General features: G+C 38.4%; 1 protein-coding gene across 8 annotated transcripts in view; it reads left to right on the forward strand.

The window, feature by feature from the left end:
• Nucleotides 1-214: 214 nt before the first annotated feature.
• The window catches only part of POSTN (periostin), a 32,662-nt gene continuing 5,977 nt past the window's right edge, over nucleotides 215-26,899 (forward strand). For 2 of the 8 annotated variants that reach the window (XM_077158061.1, XM_077158062.1), the window contains exons 1-18: nucleotides 215-488; nucleotides 1,830-1,928; nucleotides 4,950-5,014; nucleotides 6,666-6,823; nucleotides 8,681-8,845; nucleotides 9,729-9,875; nucleotides 10,369-10,510; nucleotides 11,589-11,801; nucleotides 12,370-12,504; nucleotides 13,632-13,780; nucleotides 15,274-15,410; nucleotides 15,965-16,095; nucleotides 16,553-16,683; nucleotides 16,786-16,888; nucleotides 17,005-17,072; nucleotides 17,871-17,916; nucleotides 24,316-24,405; nucleotides 26,735-26,812. In XM_077158061.1, the coding sequence (XP_077014176.1) occupies nucleotides 370-488; nucleotides 1,830-1,928; nucleotides 4,950-5,014; nucleotides 6,666-6,823; nucleotides 8,681-8,845; nucleotides 9,729-9,875; nucleotides 10,369-10,510; nucleotides 11,589-11,801; nucleotides 12,370-12,504; nucleotides 13,632-13,780; nucleotides 15,274-15,410; nucleotides 15,965-16,095; nucleotides 16,553-16,683; nucleotides 16,786-16,888; nucleotides 17,005-17,072; nucleotides 17,871-17,916; nucleotides 24,316-24,405; nucleotides 26,735-26,812 (2,176 nt within the window). In that variant the 5' untranslated portion in view covers nucleotides 215-369. Of the gene's footprint in view, nucleotides 489-1,829; nucleotides 1,929-4,949; nucleotides 5,015-6,665; nucleotides 6,824-8,680; nucleotides 8,846-9,728; nucleotides 9,876-10,368; nucleotides 10,511-11,588; nucleotides 11,802-12,369; nucleotides 12,505-13,631; nucleotides 13,781-15,273; nucleotides 15,411-15,964; nucleotides 16,096-16,552; nucleotides 16,684-16,785; nucleotides 16,889-17,004; nucleotides 17,073-17,870; nucleotides 17,917-20,553; nucleotides 20,635-23,560; nucleotides 23,651-24,315; nucleotides 24,406-26,734; nucleotides 26,813-26,899 lie in introns of all 8 variants that reach the window. The other 6 variants (XM_077158063.1, XM_077158064.1, XM_077158057.1 and 3 more) reach the window with 5 other exon arrangements.

The raw sequence follows: 26,899 nt of genomic DNA on the forward strand, positions 1-26,899 counted from the left end.
GACGACAATTCTCGTTGGCACGTGAACCCTGAAAGGGTCAAATTGCAGAATATTCCTTACAATGCTTACAAAATCGTTTTAAAAAACCACGACTCTAACTGACAAAAGAATGCCTTTGAAATCCGAATATCTAACGAGCCAGTGATTCATATGATTAAAAATAAATATCTTCTTCACAATGAGAAGAAAAAGAGGCTCATTCTGCTCAGGAAGCGGACCCAGCTGGCGGCTGCCTCCTGCGGGGCGGGGGTCTCGGCGCCCCAGGTTGCTCGGGGGTCCCGCCCACAGCGCCGACTTGTACTTAAACCGCGGGCTTTCCCCGCCAGCCGCAGAGCTCCTCGTGGACCCAGCGCCCTGGGAAGACGGACGATGACGCCTTTGTTACCCTCCCTTCCCCTGCTCCTGCTGCTCGCCCTTAACCCTGTGGATGCCAGCGGGCACTATGACAAGATCCTGGCGCACAGCCGCATTCGGGGCCGCGACCAGGGGTAAGTGGGCGCCCCACTTTGCACGCCCCCCACCCCGCAGCCGCGCCCCGGCGCGAGGGCACGGGACCTGCCGCTCTCGGACCCCACGCATCCCCCACGGCGCTTTCTTTGTTTTTGTTTCTTAACTTTTTACAAAGGATTGAGTGGAAGCCCCCCCTTTTTTTTTCCTTTTTAAAAAAACAGGAAGGAAAAAGAATGAGTAATCTGTAATTTATATATGTTTTGCACTCTAAGAATTACTGTCAAATAATTACAATTACAATTCCCTTTCATGAATAGTACCTCATTTAAATCTAATTAGGAAGAGGGACACTGCTTTATGAATCAACTTCTTTGTGTTTTACTTTCTTTCCCAAAATCTGGTATGGGAGTCAAAATTAAAGAATCTGGGGCTAGAGGTCGTGATTATGTTAACTGTTTGTGCATATCTCACGTCATGTTATAGCAGACTTACATATTGTTTCGTTTAAATTATATGTGGAAAGAAAGTCATGGACAATATGACTGGCTTCTGCCCTCTTTAAGCATTTGATTTTAATGAGCTTTCAGTTCTGCATCAGGTGAAATTTGCAAAGAGCACATTTCATAGGAGAAGTTCAGCTACAACTTGACATTAAGGTATCAGACATAATTTACTCACTTAACCAAGTATATGCATATATATTTGGAACGGATCTTGGCTTTTCTCCTTGTGTACCAGAGGGATTTCCTTTAAAAGAGAAAATCGGTTAGATCTGATGCAGAAGGTGTTCTGATCTGCTAAAGCCATTGGGCGCAGCCAGCCTTGCTCTGTGCCCGCATAGGGTTTACGCATTGGTCTCAGCCCTCCTTTGCTTCTGTGTTTTCTCACCTGGATAAGTGCAGAATGCAGTGCTTTGTGGACACAGGAAAGCCTGTTTCTTCTGCTCTCTGACCTCTCATTGTCCCAGAAAGCCCCAAAGCCATCGCCACCCCCCGCCAAATCAGCATATGTTTGGCCCCCCAAATCAGCATATATTTGACTTAACAAATAGGGTCGGTGGATTAGACCCGTAATGAGAGATTTAAGAATGAAAATTAAATTTGGTGCTCTCTGAGTATTCCTAACCGGCTAACTCTAAAACACTGGAGTGTCACTCTTAGGGAAGTAAGATCTTTACTCTCTCTTTTCCACAGACTTTACTTTTTCCAGCGAGTCAGTACAATGGGGCCAAGGAACTGATTCTAGCCAGGCTAGAATCTCATCTCTGAAAATCAAATCCACGTGTTGACTTCTTTTTAACCCCCCCCCCCCCACACCTGTAGATAAGAGGACCTAGTCATCACTGCGACATTAACCCTTTCTTTCCCTCTACTCTCCAGCCCAAATGTCTGCGCCCTTCAACAGATTTTGGGCACCAAGAAGAAGTACTTCAGCACCTGTAGGAATTGGTACCAAGGTGCCATCTGTGGAAAGAAAACGTAAGTCTCCTCCTCTTCCCGTGTAAGTTTCAAGGACAACACTGAAGTAGGTATCTTTTCTGGCACATACACACATTTTGTCTTGAAACTATTCTCCAAAAGTGTGAGTTTTTTTTTTAGAGGGAGGGTCACACGTTTGACTAAGGAAATTGTCCCTGCGTCTCTCACATGCTCAGATTTCCCCCAAGGGTCCCTGTTCCTGGAGGCCAGAGGAGGTCATTCGAGGGCAGAGTGGGGCTTGGGGTGGGTCAGAGGAGGGGACAGCCCACCTGCCACATGCAGCCCTGGCCTTGCCCTCTGGCAACTCAGGGCCTCGGTTTCCTCCGTTTTTTAAAAAGTGGACCAGCCTGACTTGCCATCCCAGGGTTTGGAAGGCAAAAGGTATTGTTTGCCTCTTGTCATCTGGATTTCTCTAAGCAGTTCCAGTGTAGTTTTCATCAATCCTGAGTATAAGAAAGTTGAAAACCGCTCAGTGCTCCTGTCCTTCATTTTGCATCGAGGTGCTGAACCCTGGACGGGCCAAGGCACAGAACAAGCAATGTTACAGGGTGCCACCCTCCTCAGGACAGCGGGGCCTGGCTCTGTCCATGTCTGCCCTGCTTGACCCCCACCTCAGGGTGGGTGCCTGGGGGCAGAGTGTCTGGGGCAGGCGCCCTTGGGGTGGGGGACGAGAGGGTCTGGGGGAGGCCCACCTAGCACAGCACTGTTAGGCTGCCCTCACCCTAAGCCGGGTGCAGGGATCAAGGGATGTCCGGAAACCTGTTTCTAATTTGATAATACTAGCACAACTACTAAATGTGGAACCCCATAAGCTTTCCGTTTGACACCTCGGGTGCAGAGTTTCTGGGAAGACAAAATGAAGTGGTGGGTGGGAAAGGACTAAATGACTATCACTGAATTCCAATTGACCTTGAAATTAAGCGGTTTTAACAAATGTGCATCTGAAGGTGAGAAAAGGAGCTGTGCCCAGAGTCCTAGGTAAAATGCTTAAACTGGGCTTCTCTTGCAGAAGAGAGGGTGGCCACAAGGCTGACTTCTTGGCTCCATGCAGATGTTGCTGCCTGTTCATGGCCGGGGCTCAGGGGGCTCTCAGCAGATTTCATGTGTGACCTGGGCACTGTCCTTAGCAGTTTGCAGACACCAGCTGGACCCAGGCCATTCACACACTCGCAGTCCAGGCCAGACTTTCAGTGACTCGGATGGGCTGCAGGCGCCCTCCACCCCCAAGATAAAGAAGGGCCACTCTCGGGAGTACTTAGGGCAGTGATTTACTGCATCCTGCCTAGAAGCCAGGGAAGTGGGATAGAATCTTACTTTAACCATCTAAACACAACAGTCATGTCAGCCCTTGTACAGAGCTCATGTCCAGACTCTTTCTTGCTTTCCATTAAAAACAAACAAATGAACGAACAAAAAACTAGCGTTGAAGGCTGGCTTTTTACCAGCACTTATCAGTGTCTCTTTTGTCAGTTTCACTTCATTTATTTTTCCCAAGAAGCCTCATTTCTGCAAACACATTTGCAGCTCTGCTCTGAAGAGGAGGCAATAGCTCTTTTCAAATTACCAAACAGATCAATAGTATTGGCAGGGAGAGAGGACTGCGTGTGCCATCTGCTGCAGCTGCTGAAATTTCCAGAAGTATCTTTAAGAGTTTATGGATGAGTGAATGAAATGGCAACTTCTGGCTGACAGTTGCACTGGGGGTTTTGGGGGGCGGTAAACTGGGCAGGTAATAAAAAGCATGACATGTCCTTCGGTTGAAGATATCACCCACAATGTATTTTGGTCCAGCAATATTGGATTCTTGGATTCTGCAGACTTCCTTTTGGAGAGTGTCAGTGACATTTTTAACAGCCATCTTTATGAGAGTTTAGATACTATTCAGAAAACAAAGATACAGTTTCCACTTTCAGGGCATTCAGGATTTTCTTTCTCACTCTTGCTTTGTCTCGCTGACATATGGAAACACTGATTTTGTGTAGCTTAAGTGTACTGGAAAAACTACTTTTTTGTTTTTAAAATACTAACTCAGATAACCACGTTGTTCACCTTTTAGCTGAAATTATAATCAGCAGTTTTAGAATTTTATCCAATTTGGTGCATTAATCTATTAAAATTAATATAATTTAGCATATTTATAGAAATTTTTGTTACAGTTAACAATTTCCCCCTGTGCTATCTTTCTTCCAGCAAATGTTATCAGTCTCTGGGCTCAAACATCTGTGTCTAATTTTTAAATTGTGTATAAATATGTTAAGCTAACATATAAAAAACTTAATCCCTTGGCATCTGAATATGTAGTTTCACAATTATTCATATGGGGACCAGGTAAGTAATATAATCATAAGGTCTATATTCAGATTGGCATAAAGCTCTCAGTGGTTTGCATATGCTTCCAATATTAACTGTATTATATCAAAGATAATTTTAAACTGGCATTTCTCATTTTTGTTCTTATATCTTCTCATCTGTCTACTATACTTAAACCTGTATTCCACACCATGAATTTTTGCTCAAGAAAATAGAAAATCTCCTGATAAAATGAAAATCAGGATTAAATTATTGAAAAATGGAAGCAATTATAGAGGAAATTTAGATTACTCTATTCCCTAAAAACTCCAGTAAATTAGATTAGAGGAAATTTAGATTACTCTATTCCCTAAAAACTCCGGTAAATTAGATAAGTTGCTTTGGAGATAGTTTTGTTTGCTTGGATTTTCTGGTCTGTTACCTTAATTAATTATTGCCTGAATAACTTACGTTTAATTGTTCACTTTGAACAGGAGAGCATTTTCTTGAGTATTATGCTTTAATATCTTGGAATAAATATAACCAATGTAATATGGTAATATGACAAAATATAGCTAACATGAAAGTTGTGGTACCAAAAAAAAAAACCAAAAAACTAATTTCAAGACTCTCAATAAGTCATGGCGATAACTGATACACTTTTCCAAGTTTATGTCAAACCCTATCGTATTTATTTTCCCATTTTAATATTAATTTTCTTCCGATGTTCAGGACTGTGTTATATGAATGCTGTCCCGGTTATACGAGAATGGAAGGGATGAAAGGCTGCCCAGCAGGTAAAAATCTCAACTACTGAAGTAAATGAAGAACTTCTCTTGTGGGGAGAAAAATAGTTGAGGTAGTTTGTAGAGAAGCAGTTGTGTATGTGAGTGTGTGTGTGTGTGTGTGTGTGTGTATTTAGCACCATGATAAATTCAAGCTAAATCCCCCAAACATGATGTGTTAGTCATTGATCATCATGGTCAACCAGTAAGACCCATTTCTCACACACTGGACACTGGGTGACACATCTGGAATAAGCACAGAAGCTTACTCATAGATTTAAAGTAGCTCAAGTTCTCTTTAAGAAAGAAAATCTGCTCTACAGAATGTCTTTCTTTGAAATGTCTAAAAATAAGGAGCTGACTACTTGGCAGAGCAGCAAGACTTCATCTTCTTTGGTTGAACAACTGTGCTTTTGTAACATTCCTCCTATGGAAAATTTGGTTTTTCCTGCAATTCTGTCAGCTGGAAAAAAGAAAAGTGCATCAGGTTCCCCTTTGAAATGACGACCATTCAGATATTACCCTAATTATCACACCCTCCCCACAGCCACATTCTTTCCTGGCACAGAGTCTTCTCTTCTGTGGGCTGCTCACCTCGGTTCTTTATGGTGGTCGACCCTCGTGGGCCCACCCGTACAGTCTCTACTCTTTTTCCCAGATGTGAGTCCACCCTTATGGGGTCTACAACCCAAGGGGGTCTGTCTAGACAGAACACTTTAGATGGGGGGGTGGATTGTTGTGCTTTATTTTGGTTACTGTCCTCGATTATGATGCCATGTCGTTGGCTTACAATGAGCATGCAGTTAAGGAAAACTGGTCCCTTTCTTTTAAGTCAAGTTCTTTCTTTTAAGTCAAGTCCATGTCTAGAATTTTTTTTATTAACTTAACTGTAGAAATACATCAAATTCTGTTACATTTTATCTTGTTACTATCAACTCGTTTTCCCATCCTTTTGAGAGTTTGTTAATTCTGATTTTACCATTCATTAGTTGTCTCATCCAGTCTTGGGATATTCACAAAGATAATACCCCTCCCTTCTGTGATACTGTCTGAACCACACTAATTTTCAGATTGTGTGGGTCAGAGACAAATTAAGTTCTCTGCACCTACCATATGACAGAAGTCTCTTGGGATTGATATTAATCTTCTAAATACAGGAGAGATATTCTGGAAATGTTAGATGCTTTGTTCAATTTCCTTCTCAAATTATGATGAAAAGAAGCAACCATACATATTTATTTTATGAACTAAAAGCTATAAAAATTATATCCTTATACCTAACAATATGATATAGTTTAGGAACTTTAAGCTAACATAATAGAAATGATTCACATTGCCATTTTCAGTAGCAAATGAAAATCACCTTATTTTCCTCAAACGAAGCAATCTGATTACTACTGATAAGTATAACTGAACTATTACTGACGTGTCAGAATTGAGATCTAAACAGACTAAACTTTAAAATCAGAGTGATAGTTTAACTGGGAGGAGACACCATGTTTTAGAGTCTTTTATTATTCAGCCCTCAAAAGGCAAGCTTCCTAGAAAATTGATAATTCATAGAATCGTATTGCCAAAGTCATTGCTGCGAGGTGAAGGGCAGACGCTGCAAACGGTTCTCAGGGGGCGTCAGGCTAAGTGCAGTCCTGTCCTGGTGTTTCAGTCCTGCCCATCGACCACGTGTACGGCACACTGGGCATCGTGGGAGCCACCGCAACCCAGCGCTACTCGGACATCTCCAAGCTGCGGGAAGAGATTGAAGGGAAGGGGTCCTTCACCTACTTCGCACCGAGCAACGAGGCTTGGGACAACTTGGATGCTGTAATCCCTTATTTACATTACTATAACCACTTTTATGTGATTCTCATTTCATTCTGTTGGATTTTTGTCTTGGAGATTAATAGAATGTCTATATTTTCTATTGCACATATATGAGGATACGTAAAGGTATCTTATTAGAGGGAAAAAGATAAAGCCTTTTCAAAGATTTGAAAAGAAAAAAACTCATAAAAATAAAAGCCAACCGAGAGTGGACATAAAGGGCCCTTATTACTTGTAACTTATTACTGTATTTACTCCTTTCCTCTTTTATTTTTTGGTTGTGAGGAAGTATATGCAATTTTAGATGATACGTAGAGTAGAAAGATCAGTTAAGGAGCCTAGCGGATTTTAAAACATGTTTTTAGCTATATTATGTGGAGATTTATCTATGTATTTTAATTATGTCCAAATACATAGAGATGTTCAGAGATTGATGGATTTAGAAACTTGGGAGTGTAGGTGTAAATGAGGTGTTATAAACCATACATTTGATTTTCAGACTTTTTATATGTGGCTGATTTATAATATACTAAATTATGACTCAATTTCCAAATCTGGAAAACTGGGGCAGAAATATATTCTTGCCTTCCACATGGCATGAAGATGAATTGGTGCTTACTACTAGAGTCAAATAATAAGAAAGAATAGGCAGAATCCTCTGATATTAACGTGCTACGTGAACGGGTAGCTGCTGGCTTACCTAACGGAACTCTCTGTTCTCGTCATTTCTGAGTGTGTCACTGGCTCCCTTTCTGGTTTCCCCTTGCTGACTCCTCTTCTTCCTTGCCTTAAGAATGAGCTCATTAAAGTGTCTTCCAAGAACTGTACTGTGCTCTTAATAGGACCTTCTGAGGATTTCAGCTGCCGCTTCAGTGCACATAGCTATTGAAATCTGTGTTTCTTGAAATTATTTCTCTGTGGAACTCCAGGAGAATATTTTAATGTCCATTTCCTTAGGACACCTTGGATGCACCATCTAAATGCAAGTTATCAAAAAAAGTGACATTTCCTCCCTCCCAATTAGCAACTGCTTTTCTGCTACCTTTGCTTCCATAATTGACAATATCAGTGGTTCAATATTCGGACTTGGTAATTGCTCATCAACTTCATCTCCCCACTCCCCAGTCCTTACAAACCACTACCAGTCAGCTGTATTTCCATTTCATCTGAACTACCAGGAGAGGCTCTAAATAACACCCTCACTTCTGCTACCTGTTACCCAGCTCAGCCTTCCTGACACCCTGTTCTAATCGTTGCGTTCAAATGTCATAAACATTTGCTTCTGTCGTGGACTCGCTGCTCCATCTTTCCTGCTTCCTTGTCCCCATGCCTTTCTAAATTTCTTCCTTAGTGTTTCCTAGAAACAAACAGGTGTGTGCTAAGCAAACAAGACAGATTTTGCTCCGTGATGCCATAGGCGGTTGTTCATGGAGTTAGAGAGAGAAAAAATACACACTGGTTGAATTCTTGAATTTTTTATAGGATAAACATGAAAGCATTTTAAAGGTCAAATATCATGTGCAAATATAATGTCATTTGTTTTTTTGGTTTTATTTGTACCTCAAAGATATTTTAAAGACCTTTAATTTAATTTCCCACCTAAGCTTCTACTTACATCATTATTGCCTCATTGACACATTCCTTTAATAATTTGCTGTTCCTCTATTGATGCCCAAGCACTCTATCAGACTCTACTCTACCTTAATCAATTGAAATAATATAATTTTAAGTTATTTATGTCCATTTATTTGACCATCTGGATGATGCAATAGGAACAAAACAAGAAAGTAGAAGAGTATGATTCTAAGAATTTTAATCATGAATCACATAAACTTCCGTCACTTTGTTTTTCCCTAGGATATCCGCAGGGGTTTGGAGAGCAACGTGAATGTGGAATTACTGAACGCTTTACACAGCCACATGGTTAATAAGAGAATGTTGACCAAGGACCTGAAAAATGGCATGATCATTCCCTCAATGTATAACAATCTAGGGCTTTTCATTAACCATTATCCTAATGGGGTAAGTTCCTTTAATATAAAGTACATCTCTTAATAATGTGTCCATTAATTTTTTCAGTATCTTTCCTAAAATATTCACGGAAATAAAAAACAAATTGTTAGTAAGAAAAATATAAGTGCTATATCACGACTTTCCCCCAAATCTAGGGCCTTCACATTTCCAACTGAATGACTGCTTCCTATTAAAGAAAAACGAAACTGACAGTTCATTGACGGTAGACTTAGATGTTCTTAAAAAGAAAATTTTAGTAACTAGTGTGGTTTCAAGTAATTTTTTTCTGGACAGCAAAATGAGTAATCAGAGAGCGCGTATTCCTTTACTCAGCCTCTGGCTGATCTGCTGATTGGGGTGCTTGTGTGTTTGGACGAGAGACTGTGGGAAACTGCCAAGAGGGTCATTGGCTGGTTTCAAAACTCAAATTTCCAGAGAAAAAGAGTCAGTAATGAGGCGATGTTTAGAAGATGAATAGAACTGATTATGTTTATGTAACAATTGTTTGTTTTTCACTCTCAGAATTTCTTCTAAGACTAATTACACTATTTTATGTAGTGCACTGACCTACATTATGAATAGTTTGACATTTAAGAGAGAAAGAAGAATAAAAGCAGTATTTCAAATGAAAAAAAAATAATGCTTTTGCCTCGCGTGTCCAGATTTGTTAAGTGTCTCTGGACTTGGATTCTGCATGGTTCTGCCTTCTCTTAGGGCTTCACGTTAGCCGTAGTAATATGTGTGTCTTCTCTCTCTGCGTTCACATTCAGAGCATCAGCTCCCGTGTGTTAGATTTACAGATTAAATGAAAACCTGGGTATGGGCTTGCAGGCGCGGACGTCCGCGGATAGCTCTGATTATCTGCCCTTTGATTTTCACCGACTGACTGTAGGTTGTCACGGTTAATTGTGCTCGAATCATCCATGGAAACCAGATTGCGACAAACGGTGTTGTCCACGTTATTGACCGTGTCCTTACACAAATTGGCACCTCAATTCAAGACTTCATCGAAGCAGAAGATGATCTCTCATCATTCAGGGTAAGTACACGGAACGGTGGATTGACTTTGACCGCTGAAATCCTTCCTTTTTCCTTGTTACAATCTAAGAAAGTGCTAAACAAATCTTGGGGAAAAAAATAGAAAGTCAGAAAGAATTTTCATTTTACCCAGGTAAAATAATTTCCTCATATAAAGTAATACTCATGTGGACGTGATAGATAAAGAATAGTCATGTGACTATCCTGCAATTAGTGCATTTAGAAGGTGTCCGTTTCGGTAATTGAATTTACTGCTGACCATTGCTCGAGTCACAGAGACATTGGCAACATTCCTATCCTCATAAACACAGTTTTTTAACGGAAAGTTGGAAAATACATAGTTGGCTGCTCCAAGGGGGAATGTTTTAAAGCTCTAGCAAGAACAAATTTCCGTGGAAGAAGTCAACTGCCTGGTGTCAGCCCATGCTAAGTGGGTTGTAATTTCTTCTAGGTTTGTGATGCTTAAGCCTCTAAAAAGCACGTTTTTGTTTCAGGCAGCGGCTATCACGTCCGATCTGTTGGAGTCTCTTGGAAGAGAGGGTCACTTCACTCTCTTTGCTCCTACCAATGAAGCTTTCGAGAAGCTCCCACGAGGCATCTTGGAAAGGATCATGGGGGACAAAGTGGCTTCCGACGGTAAGGAAATGTCTGTCTCTTGAGAAGTCTCCCAGAATTCCAGGAAGAAAAGGAAATAAAAAAGAATCTAATGCATGTCAGTATCATCAGCTATGATAAACAAAGGCAAAGAAAAGTTTTTATTGTCCTCTTTGGAGGTGAACAGTAACAATCATCAAAAAATATGCAAGTTCTTAGAAGAATGGGCAGAGTGCAATTCTTAAATAGTAAGAATACCCTGAAGATCACTTTCTCTTGTACTCCTTTCAAATAACTAAGACGGTAAAAAGGATTAGCAAGAGTTGAAAAGAAATATTAGATCATCAGATTTTCATATTGCAAACATGATATGCAATGCTTTAATATTAAATTTATGCTAAAAGATGTAATTGAGTTGGAAAAAATCACGTTTCTCTTGGACATTTATACAGAAAAATGTGGCTTCCTTTCTCCCTCACTTTCTATTTTCCAACAGATTTTACACTGTCCCTAGCGCATTTCACCTGCTCAGCTTATCCCCAAAAACATTTGACCAATTAAGATGAGGAGATTTGAGGATGCAGATGTAGCTATGGTATAGCTTAGACATAGGTCCCTCCAGATGTCCTTCCAGAAACCATCTCCATTTTGACTATTTTCTAGATTTTTGTCTTTAGTGGATTAATTTGCTTGCTCTCAGCCTCTATCAACCTCTTCACGAATTAGGTACAGTTATTCTGTTAGGAGTAGCTCCTGCAAATACAACTTAGGTGTTTGGGGATAGGTGACACTGAAAGGAGCTCTCCTTCTTGCTTTCACATCAGAAATGTCTTTCTTATGGTGGCTGAAACTTATCTACTGCTCAGAGACTCCTGTCTTCTAGAACTGCACAAATCATTTTCTGAAGCTGATCTCTTCTTCTCACTTCCCACCGAGCTGAGCCTTTCCCATTGCATAGTTGCTGGAAAAACAACATCAGCAGTTAGAATTTTAAAGTCTCCAATTCATCTTTGGGTCTTAGACATTTATTAGATCTCTTAGGAGTTCTTAGTGCCGCAGTGAAACATACCCTTTAAGGGCCAAATGTTACTTTCTCAGCTCTTCCTGCTTTGCTCCCCAGCTCTCCTGAAGTACCACATTTTGAACACTCTCCAGTGTTCCGAGTCCATCATGGGAGGGGCAGTCTTTGAGACCCTGGAAGGAAACACCATCGAGATAGGATGTGATGGCGACAGCATCACAGTAAACGGAATCAAAATGGTCAACAAAAAAGATATCGTGACAAATAATGGCGTCATCCATCTGATTGACCAGGTCCTGATTCCTGACTCAGGTAAGTGGTGGCTCGAGGTCTTCTATCACTGTCAGGTGCCGAGTGGGGCCTCCGGAGTGAGTCCCAGTGAGTCCCTGTGGGACGGATGCGCTGTCCGAAGGGTGTGAGGCACAGGCACAAAATGGACAATGAGGTCAGGGCCAGCAGCTCGCCTATGGCTTCTCGGGCACTCTGTGCCTGGATCCGAGGCTTTCCTGGGTTCCTGAGGGCAGACATTTATGAAGGTTCTCTCCGTGGCCAGTTGTTTTTGGAAATAGAAGGCAAGTTATAACCAAATGGTCAGTTTGGGATAAGTGAAAGGCTGTGGCACTCACAACGGCAGAGAGAGATGAGAGTTGAGCAATGGAGAAGTAAAGAAAACTGAAAGTAGGAAGAAAAAGATAGTTTCTTTCTGAAACTCTCTGTGGTTATCGAACCCCCCCAAAAATGGGATGCTAGAAGTGCTCTCCTGGGCAAGGGCATGTGGACATGGGAGTAAATAGCTTACACTACTTGAAAACAGCCAAGAACTGATGCATCAGTCCCTCAAGGATGATGCCAGCAGTGATGGTGATTGTTTATTTTACAGCCAAACAAGTTATCGAGCTGGCTGGGAATCAGCAAACCACTTTCAAAGACCTGGTGGCACAGCTGGGCCTGGCATCTTCTCTGAGGCCGGACGGAGAATACACTTTGCTGGCGCCCATGAATAATGCATTTTCTGGTACGTGGCGGACACTGTGTGCCTGCTCTCCCCAGCCTCCCACCCCCACAAGGTTTTTATTCATCCTGTTGTTTACTATCAGAAATAATGGATGTTTTTACAGGGTATTGATCCCTCTCCACACAGGCTTATGCATCCGATGTGTGTAGAAATTTCCCTCTGCTAAAATGTCCTTTATTTAAAAATATTTAATGATGCGAATACTGGTCTACAGGCAGTGAAAGTTTGTGACAAGGGGGTATTCTATAAATCAAATCATTTTTCCAGTATATATAATAGATGAATTAATAGATCTTATGAAAAATAAACTAAATTTATTTATTGTACATCAACATAACAACATTTAGAAATAAAGAAGTACATTTTTGCACCTGAGAATTTCGGTGAGAGTCAAAGTATAAATAAATAAAAGTGAGAAACTATAACAGTTCCCCATATTATAATGTCAATTACTATTTTAAAAACATCTCATCTCTTCTGCTCATGGACAGTGCTTAGATTCATGCAATCTGCCACTTTTTCCAGAAGAATTATTTCATGAAGGCATATTTAGATTGTCAGTCAAAATTTCAAAATAATAGAGGCATCACTTTTGTACATTTTTCCAAATTCTGAATTGTGATATTGAAAGTAATTTTCCAAAAAAATTCAAGTTCCTGGAAATGTCACATACCCTCTTTGTAATAAAGATTGGAGCTTTAAGGGGTGTGTGCTTTGATTCTCTTTCCGTTGATAAAGATGAGTTTACAGATCATTCACCCGAAGCTTTTCATATCACCAAAGGACATATAATTGTCAGGTAAAAACCTCGGCCCGCATTCATATGTAGGTTTTGACAATGACCACGACAAAGCTACGTAGCCCTTACAGAGCTGAAACCCCTAGTTCAGCCTGGTTGGAACAGTATTCTGGTCATTTGGTGGAAAAGGTCCTATTTTACATATTTTTACAGTTGGCGAATAGAATCACCAGCCTTACCATTTAGTTGGCTCACGCATTCTATGAGTGTAGGGTCCGCAGTACCGAGAGCCATCAGGGATTATCAGTTTCCGTAATTTTCTCTTACCAGGAGAAACTTTAATGCTTTCTAAATAAAATAATCCTCTTTTAAATGAACTTATTTATAGATGATACTTTGAGCATGGATCAGCGCCTTCTTAAATTAATTCTGCAGAATCACATATTGAAAGTCAAAGTTGGCCTTAACGAGCTTTATAATGGACAAAAACTGGAGACCATTGGAGGCAAACAGCTCAGAGTCTTCGTGTATCGCACAGTAAGTGAAGCAAGCGAGCGAAAGAAAATATCACTACTAAACGTTGCAGGGCGTGCCCTCGCCAAAGGGTGTCGTCAAAACAAATAATTTCCAGGATTTTATAAACATGGTCTTAATAGTAAATTTTTTTTTTTTTTTTTTTTTTTTAAAGGAAAGACAGAGAGAAGGAAGGAAGGATAGAAGGAAGGAAGGAAGGAAGAAAGGGAAACATTTTTAAACATTTTCTTGTTTTATTGTATTCTGTTTCTCCGTTTTTGTTACATGGGCTGGGGCCGGGAATCGAACCGAGGTCCTCCGGCATAGCAGGCAAGCACTTTGCCCGCTGAGCCACCGCGGCCCGCCCAAATAGTAAATTTTGATAGGAAGATCAGGGAAATGGCTAACTGGGAGAAAAAACTGTTAATAAAGTACACCAAAAGTGCTATGTATTAAACATTCAGATAATTCGCGTTTCCATTACACATCCTTCTATGTTGTGAAGTAATGCTTATTACAATTTCAGGGTGTCACTGAAACCCCTCTAAAATAAGCTGGTGATTTGTAGAGCGCTTGGCTGTTTATAAGACAATTTTATAGAGAATCAAATATATAGGAATGATCTTTGCGTGTAAGATGGATTTCAGGCAAACTTAAATAGACATATGGAGATTTTTGGACTCCATAAAATGGTTCTAAAATATTTTTGTGTGAGAGAAAATTTCTAGAAAATATTACTCATCAAAAATACAGTGGCGGGTGCACAGGTGGTTCGGGGTAGAATGCTTGCCTTCCATGCGGGAGACCTGGGTTTGAATCCCAGTCCATGTACCCAAAAAATAAAAATAAAAAAATATACAGTGGCAGATAGTGGTTCTCTTCTGTTTCTGTCCAGGCACCACACGCAACCACAGGGAAAGGTTTCAGAGGAAGTTAAGCATTGCCTAGAATTGGGTATTCTAGCTGCTCACTCTCTCTTCACAATTCCAAGACATGCGTTTTTAATATCAGAAAATAGGCTATACTTTAAATTACAATTGTAAAATGTATTGTATTGGTACAAAAAAGCTGAACTAAATCAATCATTTTGACTTATAATGGACGAGGTCTTACAGTTAAGAGAACAGAGTAAATATGTATTTAACCGGATTAAAAGGAGAAGAAGAGCCTCGGGGCACTGAAGTCAGGACATTTTATGATTAATATTGACCCAAATAAGGTCTGGAGGGATAGTGAGACCCTGAAGAGTCAGAGAGTGAAGGTAGTAGGAAATGTCAAAGTGGAATTCTATGGCAGTTCTGTAACTTACTGGGAAACCACCTGCCTGATACCTGGGGTGGCTCGTCTAGTTGTAGAAAATTCAGCCCAATAAGAGCCCAGACTGGGCAGGACCTTGTGACTCCGAGGTCACAGGATGACTCAGAGAGGCCAACCTGGAAATTGACCTGTGCAGCCACGGGCACGTGTGACATTTCAGGTAAGAGATGGACGGCATGCATCTGTCTTTTCTTTGCTAGGCTGTCTGCGTGGAAAATTCATGCATGCTGCGAGGAAGCAAGCAAGGAAGAAATGGTGCTATTCACATATTCCAGGAGATCATCAAACCAGCAGAGAGATCCCTGCATGAAAAGCTAAAACAGGATAAGCGTTTCAGGTAAGATGGTTAGCTTCAGCTCCACAAAGGAGAGTGCCTGGCATCTTTTGTTGCTAAGTTAGTATCCCAAAATCCATGCAGTCTCATGTTTCTCTATGTTTTCAAAATTGGGATATGTTTTAAGCACTATTTCTTTTGCTTTTTGGTGCAACAAAATGTGAGTTGGTGAATGAAACAGCAGTCTAGTAGACTAGACTATCTTTTGCCATTTTTTTAATAATTGAGTTTTAACAAAGCGACAGGATATACTGGCAGAGACACTTTTGCAGAATAGAAGTGAAAACCCAGCACACTTCAGTTTTGTTGCATATGTGATCTTGTCAAATTTCATAGGATAGAAATAGAATTTAGGAACTTTAAGAATTATGTTGTTCATTTAAATAATTTCCAGGTGATAACATTTTCTTAACAGGTAAATTGCATTTGAATAATACAAAATTGTCACTAGCAGTTTTTCCTGCTTTCTGCTATATACGGATTCTTTATAACTGCCCAGTGGGTGAACGAATTGAAATCTAAGTTTAATAAAATAAACGGACCTCTTTCTTTCTTAGCACCTTCCTCAGCCTACTCGAAGCCGCAGATCTGAAGGAGCTCCTGACACAGCCTGGGGACTGGACCTTATTTGTGCCAACTAATGAAGCCTTTAAGGGGATGACCAATGAAGAAAGGGAGATACTGATTCGTAAGTAGACATGAAGGCTGGGTAGCTGCCCTGTGGCCTCAGGAGCTCACCTTCTCCTCAGTCTCCTCCAGCCCGATGTCAGCCTCGCGAATGTCCCCTCTTTCACATTCAAGGGCCACCCACTCACGTTTTTAATTAACTGCTTACTGCCATGTTGTTGGGGTGGACGTTCACTTATGTTTTTCCTATTAAAGGTCACACAACAGTCATAATTTCAAAAGTAATTGGATTGTTTTCTCCCAGTAAGATGGATGATATTTTGAGTGGACTTACTGCAGTCCTTGTATGCTCCGACATGGTCTTAATGTCAATTTGGGAGATAAATGACATTACCAGGATAATAGAGTGTGGAAAAAATAGTTAAAGCAAGGGAATAATGTCCTCCTTCATCCTTGTCTTACCAAGCTGTCAGTAAATGTGGCATTGTATGAAATAAATATGTATCTTTTCCCCCTAGGGGACAAAAATGCTCTTCAGAACATCATTCTTTATCATCTGACACCGGGAGTTTTCATTGGAAAGGGATTCGAACCTGGTGTCACCAACATTCTAAAGACCATACAAGGAAGCAAAATCTACCTGAAAGGAGTAAGTTCTCTAGAAATGTATGATACTGTTCACCCATCATAAATCACCTTAGTGCTCAGCCTTCATTCAATGTCCCATTGGCCTTGTGCCCTCTCTTGACAGGTAAATGATACGCTTCTGGTCAATGAACTGAAATCAAAGGAATCTGACATCATGACAACGAACGGAGTAATTCATGTAGTAGATAAGCTCCTCTACCCAGCAGGTTAGTGATTGTTGGACCCAGGAAGGGACTGAATATTTTTCAATTAGAACTGAGATCTCTATTTCACACTTTTTAAAATCAATATTGATTTATTCACTGAATATGTCTCTTTACAGACACACCTGTCGGAAATGACCAGCTACTGGAAATACTTAATAAACTGATCAAATACATCCAAATTAAGGTACAGAGGTGATGGGACTTATTTCTAGCATGTTGAACAGATATTACAGGCTTAATGTGGGAGACTGAAGACGTGTGCATTGAAAAATAGATGCAAGGGTGCATGGGGGTTCAGTGGTCTCTCCACGTGGGAGACCTGTGTTCGATTCCCGGACCATGCACCTAAAAAAAAAATAGATGCACACTGGATTAGGTGTGCATTTTGTTTTGTGTCCATCATGGGCCCACCACAAATGATTGTGTTTCTTCATTGTATTATTCAACAAATATCTACTAAGCAGGTATTTGGGTCCGGGCAATGTGATAAGTATTATGGGAAATATTAATTTTAATCAGAGATGGCCTTTTCTTCAAAAAAGTCTATAGTCCGCTTGGGAATATAAGACACGTACATAAATATTGGTACTCTATCTATCATCAAATACTTTTGCAACCAAATATGAGAGAAAGGTAGAGTATTTGCTTATAAAAAGTATCACTAATCACAGTAATTTAAGGCAAAGGAATATTTTGTTCCTTAGCCCTTGTAGTGTCAATCTGTCAGAAATATAAGAAAAATTATTAATAAACATATATTTTAAATATAAATTGATTCTTCTGTAATTTTTTAAAAAAACTTTGAGTCAGAAACCTGAATCATTTGACCAGGATAGCAGAGAACTGAAAGATAATTTCTATGGGAATTTCATTCCATTACCTAGCTTCAGTGTTTTTACTTTAACAAGAATTAAAACGGTGCTATGGTTTTGTTACTGTGACTGCTGCATTTCTGTTACTAAGTGTAAATGTTTATTTTCAGTTTGTGCGTGGGAGCACCTTCAAAGAAATCCCCATGACCATCTACAGTAAGTACTTCATGAACATTTGTGCTGGGCAAGCGGCAGGGTGTAAAAAAAGAAAGCAGTGACTTTTTTTATATTCACAAGCACAGATTATTGATAATCTGGTATTTAGAATCCCAAACAATGGCAAATCTTGTCGCATTTGACCTGGGCTTCAGGCATGCGTGGAAAAACACCTCTCAGCCTTGGCTCCGATAAACTTCTTGCTCCCCATATGACATTGAATGATAAAAACCAAATGTTCGTCAAGGCATAAACCTAAAGTTTCCAGATTTCAGGATTCTTGACACTACCAGATTATCAAAATGAAACTTTTACTACTTAATAAAACAACCACAAAGGGTATTTATTGTCATAAATGTGGTTTGTGAGATTTCTTTTCCAGTGTGGCTATATGTTCTTTTGTCTTGTCTTTTTCTTTCATTGTACCTTTCCAAAGCAGAAGTTCTTTCCATTTTGTTTTGGCTCTACAATTAAACATTCAAAATATGTCAGTGGCTATAACATTCATTCAATTCTCACATTGATTCTGGCTACAAGATTATTTTATTTTATACCATGAACTTTTTAGTTATTTCATCAAGAATTTTTCCTTAAGATTTATAACATGTATGGTAAAAGAATAGATCCAATATAAGGAGCAAAACAAAATGTCTGCTGCTCTTCTTGATTTCAAGTTTGTAGTCATAAATCAAGCCAGCTCAGCATAAAGATTCACTTGGAACGATTGTGGTTCAAAATGACCATATTCCAGTCTGGAAGTATACAATCTTATTGAAGATATATTTTAGTACAAATTAAAGAAATTTTATGGGCTCTATTCATCAGAAATGCTATGTCACCTTTTTCCACCAAAAAATAAATGTCTGCACTAGCTTTCTCTACCTACTCTACTTTATCCGTGCTAGTTCCGTCACTTTCTATACATGTCAATGCGATATTTTGCTTGAACCAAAAGTGTTATTATAATCCTTCATATCTCTCTAATAAAATTGGATCCTCGCTCACTGCACATGAACTATACTTTATTAGATTATGCAAGTCTAATGAATTTTACCTCTCTACTCTAGAAATCTAGGAACAGCTCTGAGATTTACATGCCGACATTAATGCTTCTTTTACCCCTCCCAGAATGTGAATGCTATTATTCAGAATCATTGTTCAATTATTCAGAAGCATTGTTCAAATAGGCAGAGACCAATTAACCAAAGATTCCATTTTTATGTTCCTTTGTTGACTTATCTTAATATTTCTTTAACTTCCAAGATGTACATTAATCTTGTCCCCAAAATGCCATGACTTTAAAATTGTATGGCAAAAGAAAAAGCTCTCTAGTGTTTGTTGTTGAAGATGTTTCATTTGACGTAGAGGGGAAAAAAAATTGGTATTTATTCCTCAACTCTTTTTCCCCTCAAACTCTGTAAGTCTTTAGAAAAACAAAATCGAAACGAAAGCAGCTAAACATGCTAAAGTTCATGTTCTTAAACACGATGAAAATTTAAGCTAAGAGAAATAAACCCTTCAGAATAGCAGATGATACCTCTGTGGCTTTGGACTTCATGAGAGCTTCCTTTGAGGCCAGACCCCCATGGAGGAAGAATCAAGAATTGAACACAGATTTGATGTACTTTAGAGCTTCTTAATTTAAGATCTCAAGATATCAAATCTGAGGACTGAAACATAGATTCAATTAAGGCTACATTAATTCACTGATTAATTACACATTAATTTAAAAAGTTGACCCAGCTAAACATCTAAAAAGACCCCACTGGGCTAGCATCTCTTCTCTGATGTGTCAAGACAATCTATTATGATTGCACCGTTGCTTTAATGCAGACTATTATCTAATGGATCCATCTTTTAAGGCTTCCCATTAGAAATGACAAAAAGCCAGTAGCTCTGGTAGTATGGCTCAGGAAACACATTTCCAGTTAGTGCAAACAACCCCAAAAGTAAACCCAGTAACTGGCTATGAAATAGGTTTTGCACATTGTTAACTTTCTTGGGTAGATGACATACATTTAAAATATATACCTTTAAATTTAAAGCAATTTGATGATGATAAAACTGAACATTTAAAGCATTTTTAGCCTGGAACTTAAATGCTGATCATATCATATTTTGTTGCATAGAGCTCATATCTGGCTGGCTGAAATTTACTTTGAAGTATTCTGAACTGTTTTTCATATTTTCCTTTCTGTATTACTGTTATCGAATGCATGAAAAACATTTTTGAATCTTTTTTCTTCCACTTGAGAAAGAATCCAAGAATGCAATTTAAGATATTATGAATTGCATAAAATTAATTATGTTTGTCTTCTGTTGCTATGCAGCCAGTATTTTCAAGAAGTACAAAAGAAGGTAAACAGCTTTAGTGGTGCAATTCAGAATTGTAGATTTCTAGATAGAATTCCTCATTTAGTGAGTATATATTTCAATGGAACAAATCCAAGTCACTGGGCCGCAGAGTTCACCTGGACATAAGAAGATACTAAGTAATGAATATTGCCTGTATCTGACTGCCTGATGTATTATCACGTTTGATTCCTCAGTATCCTCCAGAGAAGTTTTTAAAAGGACAATTTTGTCCAGATTATTTTTATACAAACAACATTCATGTTCCACTTTCTATACTTTCAGCAACTAAAATTATAACCAAAATTGTGGAACCAAAAATTAAAGTGATTGAAGGCAGTCTACAGCCTATTATCAAAACTGAAGGTAAAAGTCAATGTTATACATGGTTCCTTTTACTGTGGAAAAATATCCACATAATAGACTGGTTTCTATAAATGTATCTACGTTCTTTTTTGAAACTAACATGCTAAATATTTCTGTACCAATGGCATGCTAATGTAATTGCAGAATGGGGAGTGCAGATTTCTCAGTAGAGTAGATGGTACATTCCTAATACTTTCAGTACATTTGCTTGTACTTGGCTTAATTTGAAGCTAATTGACCATTGTATTAGCACTAGTACCCAGATATTCACTAAACAAATAAATCCTGAGCTTTTTTGCTGCAATTTAGACTCCGTAAGAGAGTATCCCTTATTTGTAGCTTTGTTTGCAGCCTCCCAGCACTATTGAAAGAATGAAGCTGTTCCACAAAAGGACAGGTGCTTTGCATTCAGCAGCCTATGCAAACATGAAAACTGTATATGATGCATTTTAAAACCAGACCACCAGAAGCAGAAGAGAATAGGTAGCTGATGCAGTGGAGTCAGAGCACAGAATCCATAATCCCAGCTCTAAACTTACATATACTTACTGCTCACTGATGATTCAGTTGAGGACATTAAATAAGCAGTCACTTCTCCCTACCACTACTGTCTATGTTAGCCAACTCCAATTTCCTGCGTGTTGTCTTCCTTTAAGTGTTTTAATTTTTCCAAGGAGCAGACCTTAAGACTTTCTCATTTCCGGGTTTAAGCATTTCAGTGTGGTGACTTGTCACCGGGAAAAAAACAAAACAAAACGGGTTGTCTTCTTTATTCTGTAAGGACAGAAATATTCTTCCAAAAAAGGAATCGATTAAGCCTTTGGCTGAATCTTAGGCAAACTATTGTAATATCTTCAACTTCGGTGTTTCTCTTCATGCTGTGAAATGAGATGGCGGCTTCGCCAATACTTTCGCCTATTCCTTTTAAAGCCATAACTTAAAATTTACACGTTGAAAACACATGGGGAAATGTTGGTTTCATTGATAATTAGTCAGCTATCTTTTTAGTCATTCTCAAGACCTAAAATTGAGTTATTCTTTGAAATCTGTACTAATATTTTTAAATATGATTCCTGGGTCATTTGGCTGTATTTGAAATATAGAGGAAGAGAATTGGGTGTTTTAAGAAGAAATTTAAGATGCAGAAATTTTTTGTTGAGAAAATATTTCTTGATCATTTTGAATGGAAAATGGCCAAATGATTGTTGGTTACACCCTTGATTTTTAAAAACCCTTGTACTGTTTTTAAAAATGAGATTCCTTAAAATTTTGGATTACCATTTGAACACGTGCCGGTGTTCTTATTTTTGAAGATTCCTCTCTTGTCTTTCTTCTTGATCAATCCACTTACTTTCCCAGTCTTTGCCACTGGGCTTCTACCATATCAGTCTTTCTGCGATTAGTATCAACTCTGTCTGGAATCTTTATAAATAGGAACTTAGATAAATAAGGGGGGAGTTCAAACATTAATAACTCGTAAGTTGAAAACTTTAGGAGTTTTGCTTCTACTCAAATAATGAGAGAAAGAAATATTTATTCTGGCAGCTGTTTATAATTGTTCACCTTCTAAATTGCTTCTAATTGCATTTCCTTCTTACTGTTTGAACATCTTCAGACTCTTGATTTCTGACTTTAAAATAAAGACACAATTCTAAGTTGTTTCTCATAAAATGTATTTAACCAAATTTTATACTTAAAGATAAATCTAAAAAAAGTCTATAGAAATGTAAAATTCATCATATATTTAATAAGCACCAATTGTGCTGGAAATAAATATGAAAAAAAATGATTTAAATCCCTGCCTTCATAGAGCTTACACTATAGGGAATGTTTCAAAAATTTCAGTTCAGCCTTTTTTGTAAAGCAGTAGCAATGTAGATATTTCATTCATTCATTTCTTGCACTTAAATTTCTTAGGTATACTTTCTTTTATAAGTTATTACATCTTAAGAACCCATCCTTATGTTTGAGAGCCAATATTCCTCGGCCCCGAAAATCAAATGCTATTGTGTGGAATAACCACAAGGTTTTGAAGAACCACACTATTGTTTTTGTTATTTAGATTGTTTTAGACTAGTTCTGGGTAATGGTGTACATTGACAATTTCTGGACAAGCAAATAAATCCTCTCAAAAATAAGCAATGGTAATTATACTCAACCATTGAAGGGAATTGCAGTATGAGTTGAATGTACTGAACTTTATTTTCCCTCACCTCTTTGAAATAGCCTGGATGAACTAATGTAGTAATCAGCTTCCTAACATTCAAAATGATTTTCTCCTGGAGCAAAATCATTTTGCAAGTGATATACACACTTGTTTAACTCTTGCATTTGAAAGACTGTTCAACTATTAATTACTTAATTTTTTTTCATTGTTCCCATTTAAAAGGTAAGTACTTAAGTCTATTTTCCCCCTAAAATCTGAAAGTCAGCATCTTAAAGGTAGGCATAGAGTTGAGATTTTCTTATGTTCAGTCCAGTACCCACTGGATAAAAAAATGTAAGATGCTCACATTTAAAAAAAATTAACGGTTCCTGATAAAGACAGAGTAAATAGATGGTATCAGTATGGCAGTGTGGGTTCTACACTAGTTATAATCGGAGAAACTCAAATTTATGCACAGTTTGACTCACAAAGTGTGGCCACATATACTATTTTATGTGAGCATACTTTACCACTATCAGTGGACGTATTCATCCACCAACTTAAATGCAGATGAAAGTAATTTTAGTAGCAGACCAAAGTCATCTGTTCGCACAAATAGTGCCTAATTTGAAGACCTTGGGAAAAGTTTAAAGCTGATTTCATAAAGCCTGAAATGGCTTTGATGGCTTGAGTAACATCAAACGTTGAAATAAATGTCCTGTTCTGGGGAGTTTAAGGGACTGTCTTAACATGGTCATTTGTCTCCTAAAATAATCTCAGGACCCACAAAAAAAAAGCTCAAAATTGAAGGTGAACCTGAATTCAGCCTGATTAAAGAGGGTGAAATGGTGACGGAAGTGATTCACGGAGGTGCGTTTGTATGTTTCCTGGCGCCGAGCTCGGCTCATAGGGATTATTTTGAACCAGTGTTGACTTAAAAATCTCAAATATCTGTTGTTTTCTCTTGGTTTTATTTTATTTAAGTTATGGACAGACTTTTTCTCAGTTATGGATTCTAATCAGCAGCTAGAAATAATAGGCTTTGCCTTTTCATGGATCTAGCTAGAATTAATTTAACAATGAACTCACTCGCCCCAACTGTCATTACTTCTGCATGCAGAAGTCCTGATTACAAAATATAATAACAATGACATTGACACCAAAGAAAATACTGGACTCATAAATACTGGATAAAACCCAACTAACTAACAACCCATCACCTGGACTTACTCTAATGATGTATGACTCTCTGCATTCTCAATAAATTCTCGTGTCACAGTCAGGAAACAAGTCTGAAGATGGAGAGGTGACTTTCCAAATCAACCTCTCCTTCACTCAAGATTCTGGACATAATTGCTACCTTTCAAACCTCCCTTGATCTTAATTTATTTAAGAAATGTCCCCAAAATGATTATGATAGAATCTTCAACAGTGTTGCTTTGGACAACACACTTAATCACGAAAATGTCTAGTTTGTGGCAGGTTAGACGCCATTTGGGGATAAATCAGAAGCATTTTTCTCTCCCTACTTTCAGAGCCAATTATTAAAAAGTATACCAAAATCATTGATGGCCTGCCTGTAGAAATAACTGAAAAAGAGACGCGGGAGGAGCGAATCATTAAAGGTAATCTTTAATTCCATACCCGGAACTGTGCCTGGAGTATAGACATTAAGCAATAGTTAATCCTAAATGTCTTATAAGAACGATTAGGGAGAATAAGTAAAGCCTTTTCCTGGGGTTGTGCTAAGTTACTTTGTCTCTCTTTGGCAGAAATAATACGATTCTAAATAAGTAATCTATGTTTACTCTGAATTGGAAATGTGCTAAAGAAATCTATAGGCACATTTGTATGTGTATGCATGCATAGTATAAAATCTATCTTCTGTTTGATATTTATTAATCAGTTAGTGAACCCTAGAAGAAAATCCACTCCCTCCTTTGATTTTCTGTTATTCTCAAAGTCTGTATATCTACATACCGAAATATATGCAGGTTTGCGTAAAGCAAATGATCAATACCTTTAGTGAACCTTAGTATAAGTCTCCCACCTGTGAAATAGCCCCAAGAAACATTACTATAACTATCCTATAAGTGGTTTTTCAGACCACCTATCTGTGAGCTCTGGCCTGTGGCACCTGTTTTTGTGAATAAAGTTTTATTGGAATACAATCATGCCAATCCATGTATAGTTTGTTGATGGCTGCTTTTTCGCTGTAACAGCTGAGTTGAATAGTTGAGAGAAAGACCACGTGATCTGGAGAGCCTAAAATATTCTCATTCTCTGGCCAGCTTTACAGCTTTTTAAAAAAAATTTGCCAGTTAGGAAACAACATATTTTTTTATTAGACAAGTTGTACATCTACAGAAAAATCATGTAGAAAATAGAAATTTCCTATACAACATCCTAATATTAACTGTTTGCATTAATTAGTGTAGTACATTTGTTAACAGTTGAAAAAATATTATTATAATTCAACTATTAACTTTAGCTAATATAGTTTGAATCAGGGTTCACTCTTAGTGTTGTACAGTCCATGTTTTCTTTTTCTTTTTGTTCTATTAACATATATACAACCCCAAATTTCCCCCTTCTAATCACATTCAGATGTATAACTTACTGGAGTTAATTACACTCATAGTGTAAAACGTTCTCATCAATCCAAAAGGAAACTCTGCACCAATTAAGTAACAATCCCTATTCCCTTCCCCCACCCTGACCCCTGGTAACCTGTATTCTAGTTTCTGACTCTATGAATTTGCTTGGTCTGATCACTTCATATCAATGAGATAATTCAAGATTTGTCTCCTTTCTGAGACATCGCCATACTGTCTTCAACAGCAGCTGCACCGTTTTACATTCCCACCAGCAATGAAGGAAGCTTCCTATTTCTCCATATCCTCTCCAATGCTTGCTGTTTTCCATTTTCTTGAATAGTCACTTTATGGGTATAAAATGGCATCTTATTGTGGTTTTGATTTGCATTTCTTTGATGGCTAACGATGTTAAGTATCTTCTCATGTGTTTATTGGCCATTTATATATCTTTGGAGAAATGTCTAGTCAAATATTTTGGCCATTTTTAATTGGGTTGTCTTTTTGCTGTTGAGTTGTAAGATTTTTCTTTACGTTCTGAATGTTAAACCTTCACTGGATATGAGGTTTCCAAATGTTTTCTCCTATTGTATAGAATGTCTTTTCACACTCCATGATAAAGTCCTTTAGCATGTAAAAGTTTAATTTTGGTGAGGTCCTGTTATCTGTTTTTTTCCTTTATTGCTCATCTTTTGTATGTAGTCTAAGAAACTATTGCTTAACAAAAGGTTCTGAAGATAACTCCCTGTATTTTCTTCTAGGAGTTTTGTAGTTCATGTTCTTATATTTAGGTCTTTGATTCATTTTGAGTTAATTTTTGTATTTGGTGTGAGGTAGGAGTCCAAATAGAGATCCAGTCTTCCCAGCATGGTTTTTTTGGAGTGACTATTCTTCCCCAATTGAACAGTCATTGTCCCCTTGTCAAGGATCCATTGACCATAGGCGTGAGGATCTATTTCTGAACTCTCAATTCAGATTCCATTGGTCGATATGTTTGTCCTTGTGCCATACTATGCTGTTTTGATTATTGTGGCTTTGTAATAAGTTTGAAAAGTAGGAAGAAGGACTCATCCACATTTGTTCTTTTTCAAGATGGCTTTGACTATTTGGGGCCACTTACCCTTTCAAATACTTGACATGATTGGCTCTTCCATCCCTGTAGAGAAGGCTGTCAGAATAGCACAATGGTTAAGGGTGCAGTGGTTAAGAGTGCAGATGAGAGCCAGACTTGCTGGGTTCAAATCCCAGTCCTGCTGCTTATGTGCTTTGTGACCTTAACTGTCTTTGTACCTATGTGGATTTACTTACAAAATGTGGATAATATTAGGCCTTCTTAAAAAAATAATCATCTTTCTTTTAGGTCCTGAAATAAAATACACTAGGATTTCTGCTGGAGGTACAGAAACAGAAGAAACTCTGAAGAAACTGTTGCAAGAAGGTCAGCATGTCTAGAAAAATAAGAATATGGCTTCATATAAGCTGTCTCTAATATAGTCGTTTGAGTTCTTTAACATGTTTCTTACTT

The sequence above is a fragment of the Tamandua tetradactyla genome, chromosome 4 (genome assembly GCF_023851605.1).
Source record: "Tamandua tetradactyla isolate mTamTet1 chromosome 4, mTamTet1.pri, whole genome shotgun sequence".
Classification (NCBI taxonomy): Eukaryota; Metazoa; Chordata; class Mammalia; order Pilosa; family Myrmecophagidae; genus Tamandua; species Tamandua tetradactyla.